The sequence below is a fragment of the Xenia sp. Carnegie-2017 genome, unplaced genomic scaffold, assembly GCF_021976095.1.
Source record: "Xenia sp. Carnegie-2017 unplaced genomic scaffold, XeniaSp_v1 HiC_scaffold_16, whole genome shotgun sequence".
Classification (NCBI taxonomy): Eukaryota; Metazoa; Cnidaria; class Anthozoa; order Malacalcyonacea; family Xeniidae; genus Xenia; species Xenia sp. Carnegie-2017.
In genome coordinates this window covers 7,101,918-7,116,899 of record NW_025813469.1, presented here as the reverse complement: position 1 = coordinate 7,116,899, position 14,982 = coordinate 7,101,918, and the positions used below count along the sequence as shown (strand labels likewise).

At 34.3% G+C, this 14,982-nt stretch overlaps 2 protein-coding genes and 1 long non-coding RNA gene across 3 annotated transcripts; 2 read left to right on the top strand and 1 right to left on the bottom strand.

The window, feature by feature from the left end:
• Positions 1–8,139: 8,139 nt before the first annotated feature.
• LOC124436847 lies at positions 8,140–10,270 on the bottom strand. Its single transcript, XR_006945510.1, has 2 exons — positions 10,209–10,270; positions 8,140–8,550 (listed from the first exon to the last, which is right to left on the bottom strand). It is a non-coding gene; the product is annotated as an uncharacterized LOC124436847 (long non-coding RNA).
• A 50-nt stretch (positions 10,271–10,320) lies between these two features.
• On the top strand, positions 10,321–11,353 carry LOC124436754. Its single transcript, XM_046986717.1, has 2 exons — positions 10,321–10,444; positions 10,595–11,353. Exons 1-2 carry the CDS (start codon positions 10,396–10,398, stop codon positions 11,044–11,046), a joined length of 501 nt encoding a protein of 166 aa, XP_046842673.1. The 5' UTR covers positions 10,321–10,395; the 3' UTR covers positions 11,047–11,353.
• Positions 11,354–11,704: 351 nt separating this feature from the next.
• On the top strand, positions 11,705–14,805 carry LOC124435940. Its single transcript, XM_046985871.1, has 4 exons — positions 11,705–11,788; positions 11,861–12,068; positions 14,349–14,534; positions 14,618–14,805. Exons 1-4 carry the CDS (start codon positions 11,705–11,707, stop codon positions 14,803–14,805), a joined length of 666 nt encoding a protein of 221 aa, XP_046841827.1.
• The last annotated feature ends 177 nt before the right edge of the window (positions 14,806–14,982 follow it).

Below are 14,982 nucleotides of genomic sequence, written 5' to 3'. Positions count from 1 at the left end.
ATGTGTGTTAATCTACGGCTCATACCAGATTGTTTGCCATAAATTCCAAAATGCTATTGATGTATGAAAAGCATTTTCTATAAAGTAAAAATGTCCTTCTATGTATGCAGATAAACCTTGAAATTTGGCAAAACAGCAAAGTATTTTTCATGATCACTAGGTAATTTTTCAGATGATCATTATAATTTCTAAACTAAGTTATTTCAGATTTACATTTAAACGAGCTTTGATCATATGAAAAGATATTTATCATAACCAGTAAGCATGACACATGAACCAATTTTAACATTCATGTAATTATATAATTAAAGACATGTTGGTTACATTCTGTTTGTATTTTCAAATACAATGCTACTAGTGATTGCTATATAGCACACCTTGCATATACTTACAGGAGATAATAGTCTAGTGAAATGCCTAATAAACATTTATGGCATTAAGCTGTCCTTAACTGCAAATTTTCACTCTGATAATTTTTGCTTAATCTTCGGCAGAAAAAAATTTTTGAGTTTTTTCTCAAAAAGTGAATTTGCTGGCACTGATGTGGAGATGGGTAAAGGGTAACAATAAACTTGCATAGTTTGAAGTCTGAGCTTTTCTACATCTATGAACTGTCACTTGTAGTACCAAATTTCTAACTTAACTCATTACATAGAGGTTTGAATGGGGGTATCTTGGGGGGTCTATGCCTGACAACTTGGTAGAAATTTTTAAAGACTATATCTGTTTTTGAATAGCATTATTGTAAAATAAATTTTACGTTCCTAGACATGCTAATGATTCATATATTTGGCATGATAACGAGGCTAGATATTTGGCAAAACATTCAAGTATTGTTCACTTCATTTTTTTTTTTGAAAAAACGAAAGCAAAATGTGCTGTTTTTACGCAAAAACGATGCCCACAAAATACATTTTGTGTTGCTCTAAAACGCTGAAAACGGCATTCTCAAGTCTCTGAAATTCAAAATTTCTCAGGGGAGAATGCCTCAGTTCTCCCCCAGGTGCGGAACGCCTCCGACGTTTTATGACTGATGTTTGAAAAATCCTAGATCCGCCCCTGGAAAAACCCGTAGTTATGGGCTGCCTATGAACTGCCGAGCAGTTGTCAGCTAGTTTTTTCCTCGGTCGCTTTTTCACCGGAGTATTTCCTCGCAAACTCTTTGCGGCGCGAGATTAAGGGCTAGCGTTTCCCACTTTTTAGTATAACCTGGTTCCGAACTCGTTAAATCAATAGAAAAAACTCAGCAAAAGCCGGCAATCAGAAAAAACACAACCGTGTACGGCGAGCTGATGAAGAACTGATGTAAAGTTGCTAGGTGATTAGACTATGACGTTGTATTTTAGAACTTAGTCTTCATCAGCTGTGTATTGCGAGTTATGAGGAATAAAAGCATTGTTATATCGAAACTTCTGTGTTTGATATATAATTCACTTTTCGCTGTTTGACTTACTTTTAGCTATAATGATGTTTATTGTAGGTGATTGCGAAAAATGTCAGCAATGAATAGTCGAGCCGAAGTGTGGGCACAGAGTGCACTTCAAACATTACGAGAACAACCTGCTACATTACCGGGTTTTTCAATGCAAAGTGTTTGGATACGTAAAACATTTAATCTGTCTTTTGAATATTTCCAAGTACTATATACATGCCTTCGAGCAATTGCTTGGTATTTTTCACTGCTATGTTTTGTGGAAATATTAAACAATAATCTAACTGTTAAACGTTCACAAGTAATGTATTTCTATATGATCCCAAAAGCACGAGATTTATTAAGCATTTGAAGTAAAGTTATTTAGAATGCTGAATTTATAATAAGATACATGTCATGATACGTCTTAATTAATAAAAGTAAAAGGAAAAGGTGTGATAAAATATTAGTGATATTTGAATGGCAAGTATTATGAGTGTGACAGAGACAAGTTAGAATATTTACAATTGGAAAATGCTGGTAAAGTGTTGAATTTGTTTGTAGAGATCAGGTTTTTGTTTGCGTATGTGTAAGGCTTCTTTAACTTTTAGAGAAAATTGCATGCAAATTCTATTTGCATTTAGTGTAGTAGATGAAAAAGTACATAAATTTCTTGAAGACGTTACACAGTACGTATTTTAAAATTTATTTGCCCTCTTACAATTTCATATCGTGGTAACCTATTTTTATTTTCAGAGTGTTCATGGCAAGCGTCATAAATCGTTTGAAGACCGATCAACGGAGTAAAACTTAATAAATTTTTTTCAAAAATTTCATTGTCCAATGTTTCATTTTGTCTTTTTGCTCCTTCAAAAATATGTTTTGCCAATCCTTCACGTATACTCGATCAATTCTAACCCGTTTACTTTTGGACCAAGGTCACTTAAACTATCGAAGAACGATATTCTCATTACATTTTCATGATCGATTTCCGATGTAGCATTGTCAAAGTTTAGCATTCATGGCGTCTTTTAGAAGAGTGATTAACAAGGCAGTTGTCACACTGTCGCAGTCTTTAGCAACAAGACTAGACATTATGTACCCTATTTCTTCGGCAAAACGTTTTAACAATTTATCTTGAATAATTTTTTGACGTACCATAAAAGCCTCGTACTCTTCGTCAATATCAAACGCTTGTTTAGATTTCTTTGCTAATTCAACGTCAACCCCTTTAAAGCCATTTTTCGTAAAATTGTAACCTCTTTTTATCTCAGCAAAGAAGGAAATAATATTAATATTGTTTTACCAAGAAGAAGTAAAAGTTCCCTTTGAATAATCCTCTGTCTAATATCCGATTCATCAAATCAACCATATTCACTAGCTTCGGTTATCTTATTCTGTTTCCGATTGACAGGCGCACGCCCGGTTTACTTTCACGGACTGGAAACTAATTGACAAGGGTAAGAGCTCCGGTTACTTTCGGGACCATACCTGTACCATTTTTACTCAGGCTGCGGTACGAGACGCTTGCCATATGCATTCACTGATACAAAAAAATGCTTTTATTTTTTATTTATGTATGCCTAGTGATATTTTATATTTCCTGCAATCTGATTGGCTACAGCAGCGGGTGGCATTTTGCGACCCAAATTGTTATTGTTGGCAATGTATTAGTTTAAACAGTAAAATTTAAATTTTTGAAATTGATTTATAAGCCATGTAAATTGTTCAAGGAGAAACCAAAGTGTATTCCAACAATATTTATTATAGCGAGAGTGAATTCTACTACACTTACGAAGTGAACTTTGTATAAAACAACCAATTTTAATCTCAAAAAGAAACATCAGCCGATTTACAACACAAATCTCATCATCATAAAAATACGAAAACAAAAACGTTCTTCACCGTTCCGGTTCGTACGGAATGAAAAAATTCACTCGGCCTCAAAACTAACATTAATAAGCCCTTAATAATTGAGCGTGAGGTCTTCACGGACCGAGGTAGAGGTACGATATTTCGCAGGAAAGACAGAGAAAGCGAGATCATTAAAAGGTTTATTATATGGCATTATTTGCCCTGAAACCAAGCTTGCTTTATTTCTTGTCCTGGCTGCTTTGAACGGGTTGGCTTTCACTTTTCAAGTTTTCGTCAGTAAAAAATAAATGGTTTTAAATTGTATCGTCTGGATAACTAAACTGTTTTCCTTCGACTCACATTCCTAAATGTTTTTTTGTATCCTTCTTCTTGCATTTTGCTGTTTGCTTTACAAGTTTGCTTACATTTGACTGTAAAATTACGCGTTTTGGACCTTGTCCATTACAGAAAATAATGGACGGGCAAAAATGTTTCTGAGCCAATCAAAGCGCGTCAATTTGCCATATAATAATAAAATTTGATTTAAAACATTTTCATTCACGAAACAAGACGCCAGCTCAGGCGTTAACTCTGGGTACAAAGTTGTGTGTGAAAATCCAGTACCTACACCTCAGTATGAATTACGCGTCTAAATTACTATCCTAATTTAACGGATACAGCATCTACAAGTCGTATTGATAAGTGTAACTTTGTTATGAAATACAGTATACACTATCTTGTGTCACAGCTATCAAGGCCTAAAATAACATGAGAAAATGATCTATGAAATTGAATAACAATGTACAGTATAAGACAAGCGAAGTTGAGAAGTGTCACAAAACAATTAAAAGTGTTGCAGGCTCACAATGTGAAAAAACTTCAAGTTAAAACAAATATCTCAAGTTTACCCAAAATTATCTTAAAAACCATAGCTTAAATTTTACCATGACCCTAACACATTCTGGCAGTCTTTCATATTGAAACTTCTTAGAGTGAAACAAAATTTGCTGTCCTTTTGTCACATTGCCGCGGAGCGAGTGGCAGAGTTTTCTCAAGACAACTTAAATAGCAAACAATTTCAAAGGGTTTCAATTTCAAACTCGTTGTCGTTGCTGGAAATGGGTTAAGGTGGTCTTACATAAGAACAGATATATTCGATATATTAGATAAACTCACTAAGGTGTACAAGACCGAAACATTTTAACACGAATAAGTTGAAATGGATGTCATCTTTTCTTTCTCCCAGCTCATCTTTTCTACACAACTGGTAACGAAAAAAAAATCAAGTGAACTAAATTATTTCGTGATGCTGGCAACTTCAAGTTGCACGAGTTAAGCTATAATCATGCTGCACAAGTGGAGGAAACTCTGGCTATGCATTTACCTTAAAACAAGATTGGAGAATCGAAAAGTCAGGGGCTGCTATTTAAAAGGGAACTTGAGGATTTATCCATAATCGTTCAAAGGGAAAAAAGTTCAGGACTAAGCAAAAATTGTTTAGCAAATTGGTCCTATCCACTAAAGGAATTGCAGCTCCTTCTGCCGTAAAAAGAAAGATACTTTTAAAGGAAAGGAAAAAGTGTCATGGGGTGCACAGTAGAGCCACTCATTAAAATGTCACTGGGATTCTTGATGGAACAACTTTCCAGACAAAGTAACAAAACGCTATTAGCTTCTAGTAATTCAGTGAACTTATCCTCACATTAGTAATATTATTCAATATGTGAGCATTCTCGACTGTGATTGGTCAACTACCCGCAGATAATTCACGATATCTGCAATTATGACGTCATATCTACAGATAATAGTTTCTACAAACACGGACGCCATTAAAAACCGGTTTTGAAAAAATCAAAACAACGATGTTCACCACAGTTTCTAAAAACGATAATCAAAAACTTTTGCGCAAAAAAGAAGTTGAAAACATTAAAAAGCGACGAAGCTGGCTTTGAACATATTTAGCTTTGCTTCCGCTCAGCCTCGATTCGGCAGATAACATTGACCTCAGTCTGAATAATTCTTGATATCATGCTCAACCTCTTCCAATAATTGCTTATTATATGTTCTGTTGTTAGTGAAAGAACAAATAAAACTCAAAGTTCTAGTTATTGGAAAAGGTCAACAGGCAAAAGATGGCCTAATCATCCCCAGATTGGAACTCAAATCACCTCATATGACAACTTAGGTTTTGTAGATATGAGAAAATCCTTGAATTATCTTCCATTGATGTAAAAAAAATTTTTGTTAGATAGCACAGTTGTAGTACACAAATTGTTGGTGAGAGCTAATATAAATAATTGTTCTCCAACCATGTCCACGTGATACTCCACAATCCCAAAATAAACCCGCTGTAGCTTCTAATAGCCAAAAATCTAGAAGATCTGAACATTAGAGAAGATATATTAGATAAACGATGATCCCATTGTTCAGAAAAGTAATTTCCAAGGTTCAACAGGAATTGCGAATGCATAACGGTTGTTCACGTCAATGAATAACTGCTAACTACAAGTGAAGACTAAGGGATAACTAACCGTGACCTGGATCCATCAAACGAAACCAAGATGCGTTAAACAAACCGAAAACAAGTCGAATGAGAACGCAAGATCTTTATATCTACAGGAAGGTATAGTCGAAAACTAAGGCAGAATTGAGAGACTATCTAGCTTACATACTTGCAATGGAATTATATGGAATGAAGAAATGAATGGGAGAGACCTTGTGCTGATCAAATTCCGTGAAAGAAGCACGAAAAAAGGCTTATCAAAATAGATTTAAAAACCTTTTCCAGGAACATGGTTTATCCAATAAAGTTGGTCAGTGATCGACCGCCTAGATAGTCTCTAACCAAACTTTTCCGAAAATGCTGAAACAAAAAAAAAAACTAAGACTATCCGAGTATTTGCTGACGAAAATACAAATGTACAAGTTGTAACCAAAACACAGAGTGCTTGGTAACTTAAAGAAAAGAAGTTTCAAAATGTTTCACAGCAGAAAAATGTGAGAAAATGAACTAAGAAGGAGTTCATCATTCAAGTAGTAAAATAAGTCATTAGACTGTTATTATTAGCGAATTCCTAAACTTGCAAGCAACCAATAAACAAATGATGACTAGTTAAATGATACATAAACGAATGATGAAATGTTGAATTATAAGGATATCAAAAAAATTAAATAACAAGACGGAACAGTTATCAGCGTACAAAGAATTAGAATATAAGGGGTGCATTATTAGAAATAGCGAAACGGAGTGGCAACATGTTCGTGGACGGAATTTTGTCTCTGGTCAATGTTTTAAATCCGGGAGTATCGTTACAAGTTTGTAGATGTAGATCGTCCAGGTTTGTAGAGTCCTGAGAAGGACATTTGGTGTTGATGTTGACCGATGCTTGAACAACGTTAGTGATAGTCATCTTCAGATCCCGGTAGTTTTTTTGGGTCTCTACTAACCTGGACGGTCTACATCTACAAACATATATTTGCCTCTGGAAACAAATTAGACAAGGTAACTTTTGTAGAAGTTCGAACTTGCACAAGTCTTAAGAAGCAACATGCTACTTAAGAGCAGTGGAACTGCCAGAACGATAGTTGTAAAAGGGGGGGGGGAGAAAGTATTCATGTATTCAGGCTATGCCGTATCAAGTTGCTTTGAAATCTATTGTTTTCAATGGATCATACATAGCATGTATCGATGAATATTCGCCGCCATCCCAATTATCACGCTAGCGGCGCTACTGCTTAAGAAATAAAACATGTTCACTGTGTTTGCACAGGCTTATACGAAAAGAGAAGACCTTTGAAAGAACTCGAGAGCAGATCAATGCAAGCACAAGACCGAAGGTCGAGGGTTGCACCTGTTCGAGAGGGTTCTCCCTGCAGGATGTTTATAAAACAATAGACTGTGTATCATTTTTTTATAGAATTGCCACACCCCTGCTCTAATTTTCAGTTACAATAAAAGAAACTAACGGGTTTTATCACACGAGTTTTATATGGTTTAATCTTATGCAAATAAAAACATAACCCTATTGACAGGGTAAACCTACTACTACTACTAGGGTATACCTAAATTGCATGTAAACGGTACATATAAAATATATTGACGTAGGGTAACTCGCTTGCTAGTGTAAACCTTCTGCTAGGGTCACCACATTTCCATTAGCCTGCATCGCAGAATACATATATTGTATATATAGTTGGCTGATCAGCTGCAAGAAGCTTGTATGGTCACGTGGACATTAAATAATATTTTATATGATAATTTAGTATAATTCTCGCATATATTGCATAATTATTTTCGGCAACGAAGAATCGTAGATATGTGCTTGGTGTGTTCTCTGTTTTGGAAAAAAAATTTGAATGTTACTCCAATTAAGGGTAGGCGTGCTATCGACATTTCCGCCAAAATAAAGAATTTCGATACAGTCGCTCACTCTGTTTCAAGGCACATTTGACGGTCATGTCTGAGTGAAGTCTTTCAAAGAAAAAGGCATCGACAACTCTGGCGGATCTGAATGCGAAGCTGCTTAGCGACTACCTTATTAAAGACGAAGCTAACGGACTGAGAGCGACTAATTGCTCTCTGAGAAGGCTTTCCACTTTGAAAAAAAAAGCATAAAATGCAAAGCGCTTACATAAAATTTTCGCATTGAAACATGTACTGTTCAACGACGCCATACTGCTTCTATCGTGTTATTGTTGAATTACTTGGGATAATTATAAACTGACCAATCAAAATGCGTCCCAGTTTTTGCTGCGATGCAGGCTATATTTCCATGTAATTATGCCCTAATTGTGACAAAGAGTAAAAGAAGAGTGTGATATCCTTGAATTGAGGACAGATTTGAGAAATTTGATATGTAGTACTTTAAGAAGAGTTGATTATTGTCAATGTAATTGTTAGAGCAGAAAATATTGTGGATTTCTCATCAATTATAGTATCTTTCAGCTTCCTATAGAGTCCTTTTGTATGCGTGTAATGTTCTTCCATCATGGAACTTATCTCTAGACTAAAGGAAGCAAGGATCTCAAACTTTTCTCTTAACTATTTCCCACAATTACCTTCCGAATAGTGAGTAGCCAATAAAACCTCTTTCTTAATGTAACTAAACGACAACTCTGAGTAACTAAGACAAAAGTGAATACAACTTGTCTTTAACAAGGACAACTTGATTGCTCCATGTAGTCAAGCCCTTTGTTGATATTATTGACATGGTATTCTGTATTAACTTGATAACATTTATTTCCCAGCTTGGAAATACATCAGTCAGACTTATGATGTCTTTGAACTGAAAACGAAATAATAAAGTTTAATCAAACTGTCGTTATTATAGCTTACATTTGAGTATATAAGATGTCTTTTTTTGGTTTATGTTTTATCTTATATTATATGAAATTGTCGAAATTTTATGAATGACGTCACCCACAAAATTGCAACATAACGTCATACATTAACAAGAGGTACATATATTAAATAAGTGGGGGGTGCTCTACGAAAAACTACTTTTTTCATCTTTTATGAGTTTATAATGACTAACTTTTAACACAATGTCACGAAAGATTGAGGTTGTCAACCCTCAAACACACACCCTGATATATTATAAAACTATCTACAAGGAATAAATAATTGTCACCAAGGAATTGAGACTAAACATTGTAATTAAATATAAGTTAGAGCTTATTTCTTCTACAATAAAGATACAACCCACATCACTTGAATGTTGTCAGTGGGGTCCTGCATTATATTATCTTACATAATACCCATTACTCATTATCAAAATATAATATTACAGTTACAAGTAAAATCTACGGCTTTGGTAAAGAATTAACATGACGAATAGATTAAGCATTCTTGATGGAAATATCCAAGTTATTATAGTATTTCAAAGAGATGTTGGTTGGTAGGTTTGTTTTTAGTTTTGAGACTAGCAAAGGATTATGTTCAAAATCAACTTGCTTTAAAATATATATACATAGTACTATTACCTAGCTGCAAAAGTGGTTCATACAACATGCTTCCTGTACACTCAAAATATATTCACTCAAACAAACACCAGCATATTATTCATGAAAAGTGTCATGAGGCTTTAAAATACCAGTTAATGGTATAAATCATAATACAGAAAGCTGCCATGTAAATAGCCCTTGAAAAAAGTCAAATTAGGCACCAGGTCGCCCAACCAATTCATGAAAATTGCCTCACTTCCATGGAGATAAGCTAATGGCGTAATCAGAATGCTAAAAATTGTTTCTTTTTCTATGAAAAAATGGGTTTATGTCTTTTAGCATGATGATGATGATGACTTCCTTAAACATAGACAAATACTCAATAATTCAAGCATTCATCAGGCTCATCTACGGCTCATCTGAGGTTTTTAGTTCATATGATAAATAAATATACAGTATTAAGCTTGCTATTTAAATTTTGAATATCATAAATTTTCAATGGACTTCGAAAAGTTAAGAAATGGTGATGACAGTAAAAGGTGCTGCCAAGGGAAAGGGAACCATCCCCCCCTTTCAGGACTAGAAATTTCAAGTCTACAATGTTTACATGCACATTAAAAAAATTTAAGTGAGGGTATTAGGTGAGCTCTGTTATGGAGGATCCCCCCAGAAAAAAACATTGTGGAATTTCTGCCAACTTGATTGAAAAATATTGATATCTAGTCAAACAATATGAGAAAGTGAGTGTAGCACAAAACTGAGACTACCAACGTATATTTGTGAATTCAAACGAGCTAAAAATGGCACATCAGATCTTTGTGTTCAATCTCGGCAAATAAAAAAGTACAAGGTTATAAAAAGTAAACTTTTTCCAGTCGATAATTTATAAGAGCAAACGTTCATAAATAGTTATATTTTTAAGACTCGTGGATATATTCTCCAGATAAATCTCGTGGATATATTCTCAAGATAAATATTTAAATTAATTATTAACACTTACCATTATTTTAAAGAAAATTTTCAAAGACTCTCGCTCGTTGTTCAATCATTTGAAAGATACGAAACACGCGGGATTTCTTTCGAGACGAAGTGACACGTGCAATATTGTGGGAGGGGAGAAAACAGGAAGCTTACATATTGTTTATGTAGACACAGCCAACTGTCGAGTTTTTATTGAGGACAACGAAATGAAGAAATTTTATCTTCATTTGAAAATTTATGTTTTGCTGATTGTAGGTTAGTATGAATTTGTTATTGCTAACATTTCACAACATATTTTGTCCGTCTTCTTTGAACCACTCGAATAAATTCTAGTGCGGCAGACTTCGTGTTATATTATTTTAAGTCCATACAAAGCGTTTTCTAGAAAATGTTTATCTTCTTCAGATGTCTACTGTGCACAACTATCATGCAATAACTGTCAAAAGAAATTCAAAGGACATACAAATGAAATAAATTGTAACTCAAGTGTGATAAGCTGTGATGACGGAGAGTATTTCTGTGGCACTGTAATTTTTCATCGTCATGAGACAAATGTTAGCTTGCTCAGGAGAAATTGCATTTCACATCATGTTTGTCAAAACACGACGGAGAATTGTCCGCCAAGCACTTGTTTTTTAAAGTGCTGTGGAACGACAAACTGCAATAATGCTACATTTGTGAATGAATTACAAATCATCAATGAAATGCGAACGCTGAGCCAACAAAATGGAGATGCAATTACGCCAGAACCTACTATGAAAAATGAGCCAACTGGCCATTCACGTATGAATGAATCTTCACTGCCCTTTATTATATTACTGTGTATTCCTGTTTACCCTTTGATAATGTTGACCTGAATTTCATGGCAAATAGGACTCATAGTTAATCCTTTGAGTAAAGAAAGCAAGATTTGCTAACTGTGTATGCATGAATGATTCAATAATCTTGCTTAGTTGTAGATAACCAGAAATGAATGTAATGTTAACATATTTATAGTCGTTGGTGACATGTATATTGATTGCCCTTTAAATAAAATATATATTTGTACTGTATCGCACAGTGTAGCAGAAATGAAAGTAATCAGTTCAACACTCATTGAATTGTTATTTTGAAACCTTGAGTATTTTAATAATTAAAATACTGTGCATATCTGCATAAATTGAATAAGAAATTTTCTTGCAATCGTAATAAAAATACAAAAGCTGCAGTTCAAAAGATATGGGGGTTTGGTGGCCCATAAGGGACACAATACTTCCATGCAAAATATTATGTTTTCATTGAACATTAATATTTCCACGCAAATAATATATGTTTTCCATGGAACATTTAATATTTCCACGCAAAATACTACAGTTTTCCATGAAACATTTAATATTTCCGTGCAAAATACTATGTTTTCCATGGAACATTTACAATACGTTCCGTCGCATATTAAGATCTAGAAATGGATCAAAAACATTGTGATCGAAACCATCGAATCCATCGAATCAAAGAATCGAACCCAATCGAACCAATATGGCAGCTTGTAAACATTGCTTAGTAGAGTTTCCTTGTCAAGTTCACATTACGTTTTGTCCTTCATGTGGAATTACACAAACGGTAAGATATTTCTTGAATACCCTGTTTATTATTCACATGTACTTAAATGCGATATAATTTTGTTATCAACAGAGAATGAACGAGAAATTATTGAAAATTATTTTCATGGATATAAATACGACCTCATTGTTTGTTTTGTTGATGAAGAAACATGGTATTGAAATGACTGTTCGTACTCTCAAAAGAAGTTTGAAATCATATCATTTGTCTCGTCAAAATGAAAACATATCTGAGGACAATGTGAGAACCCTTCTCAGGCAAGAAATGCAAGCTGCTGGAGGTACTACCGTGAAATTGGCACCACATTGGCCACGACATTCAACACAACATTCATCACAACATTCAACACCACATTCAACTAAAATTTATCATTCAAAATGATAAATCGAAAAATCGTCTTTAAAACACGTTTTCCATCAAATACAACAGTAAAAACAATTCTAACTGTTTATTATTATTTTACTGTTCTTAACCATCGCCATATATTGAAGATTTAGATGATATAGACGACACACCCAACAATGACAGTGATCTGCTCTATATGGCACTGTTTAACTCGGTAGCACTCCGTTTATTAATCTTAAATGAAGTTTTGCTATGCTAACTTCTAGTTATGGCGATTTCAAAAGCCTCACAGTTCTCGCTGCAAAATGAACAAGGAATATAAAATTGAAAATTATGACATGTGTATGTTTTGCATTATAATACTGCAAGTACAAGGTTTAGCACGCATGCGTACCAACAGAGCCAATTTTCGCCTCGCCGAGTTACCCGGCAAATGCAAGCGATATGGAAAATCTTCCGCCTAGCCGGTAACTCGTTACACAAACCGAGTTACCCGCAAGGCGAGTTACCTGATGTCATATAAACGATTCACCGGGAAATGCATTCATTTTATGGGCCGAGTTACTCAAGGGCGAGTAACTCGCTCAGCCGGGTAACTCGGCTCCATATAAACAGGCCCCCATTAGCGTATAATTTTAAAACTAACGGTAGAATTTTTAAACTTGGCCAGAATATAGATAATTATATTGTTTGAATATATCCAAATTGAGAGTGCACAAAAAAGGTTAGAAAATCATCGGCAAAGTCGCATGACACGATTACGCGTAATATAATCTTATATAATTAACTTCCTATATCCAGGTATCTTTGCAACCAAAGGCAAGATTATATTACGCGCATTTGAGTCATCCAACTTTGTCGATGTTTTTCTATCATTTATATTTTTGTGCACTTTCCAAATTTTGGATATAAAAAAATTCTACCGTGTAGTTTTTTATTTACAGGGCTTTGTTTGTTAAAGAACCGGAATTCTTAACTTATCTATGCAAGATTATATTACGCGTAATCGTGTCATCCGACTTTGCCGATGATTTTCTACAACTTATTTTTTTGTGCACTTCCAGATTTTGATATATTTAGACAATATAATTATCTATATTCTGGCAAGTTTAAAAATTCTACCGTGTAGTTTTATTTATTAGGCTTTGTTTGTTAAACAACCGGAATTTCTCAACTTAATAATTCAAGATTATATTACACGCATTTGAGTCATCCAACTTTGTCGATGTTTTCTATCATTTATATTTTTGTGCACTTTTCCAAATTTGATATTTTAGATAATATAAAAATTCTATAACATACTTGAGTTTAAAAATTCTACCGTGTAGTTTTTTAGCTATAGAGCTGTTTGTCGAATGTGGTGCCAACTTCACGGTTTATATTCCTCAAGGAATACTAATTTTATATTTTTGTGCACTCTCCAGATTTTGGATATGTTATAGACAATAATAATATCTACAATATAGCCAAGTTTAAACAAATTCTACCGTGTAGTTTTTTATTTACAGGCCTTTGTTTAGGAATGACTTGAAATTCTTAACTTAATAATTCAAGATCATATTACGCGCAATCGTGTCATCTAACTATGTAACTTTGTAGATGATTTTCTACAACTTATTTTTTTGTACACTCTCCAGATTTTCGATATATTTTAGACTATATAATTATCTATATTCTGGCCAAGTTTAAAAAAATTCTACCTTGTAGTTTTTTATTTACAGGCCTTTGTTTGCAAAGATACCTGGATATAGGAAGTTAATTATATAAGACTATATTACGCGTAATCGTGTCATGCGACTTTGCCGATGATTTTCTACAACTTATTTTTTTGTGCACTCTCCAGATTTTGGATATATTTTAGGCAATTTAATTATCTATATTCTGGCCAAGTTTAAAAAAATTCTACCGTGTAGTTTTTAAATTATACGCTAATTAAAAGAAATGGAAAGTACACTGTAATATAAATCTTAGTGTTTTCTTCAATTTCTTGACTTTTATACATTTTTTGTGATGTTTAAAAACAGTAAAATAATAATAAACAGTTAAGAATTGTTTTTTGCTGTTGTATTTGATGGAAAACGTGTTTTAAAGACGATTTTTCGATTTATCATTTTGAATGATAAATTTTAGTTGAATGTGGTGTTGAATGTCGTGATGAATGTTGTGTTGAATGTCGTGCCCAATGTGGTGCCAATTTCACGGTAGTGCTGTGGAGGTTCATTAGCCGGTTATCGGAAGATGTGGCACATTCGAATTAAACATCATGTGCACGTTCCCCGGAAACTTGTTGCGACAATTCTAAGACAACTTGACCCAGAGGCAAGTATTAGAAGAAGAAGGAAAAGGCTTCAAAGGCGTCAGTATATTTCTCAAGGTCCAAATCAATGCTGGCATATTGATGGTATGTTTTTTCATGTAAAATTTGTTTATATATCTACTTCAGTGACAAAATTTAGCATATGAATTATAATTGACTACCAACAGGATATGATAAATTGAAGCCATTTGGTTTTCCTATCCATGGTGCTGTTGATGGCTTCAGCCGGAAGGTTTTATGGTTGGAAGTGGTAAAGTCAAACAATGCTCCTGAATCAGTTGCACAGCTCTACTTGGATGCTGTCAGAAGATACAGAGGTTGTCCACACCTGATTGTGGTACTGAAAATGGTGTGATTGCTGCTGCTCAATGCTATTTTCGAGCCAATGATAGTTGGCCAATGGAAGGAGAACAAGCTCATACATTCGGGACATCTACCCATAATCAGAGAATTGAAAACTGGTGGTCACATCTGAAAAAGTCATGTACAAGTTGGTGGATCCAGTTTTTTAAAGTCTTTGTTCAGCAAAGGC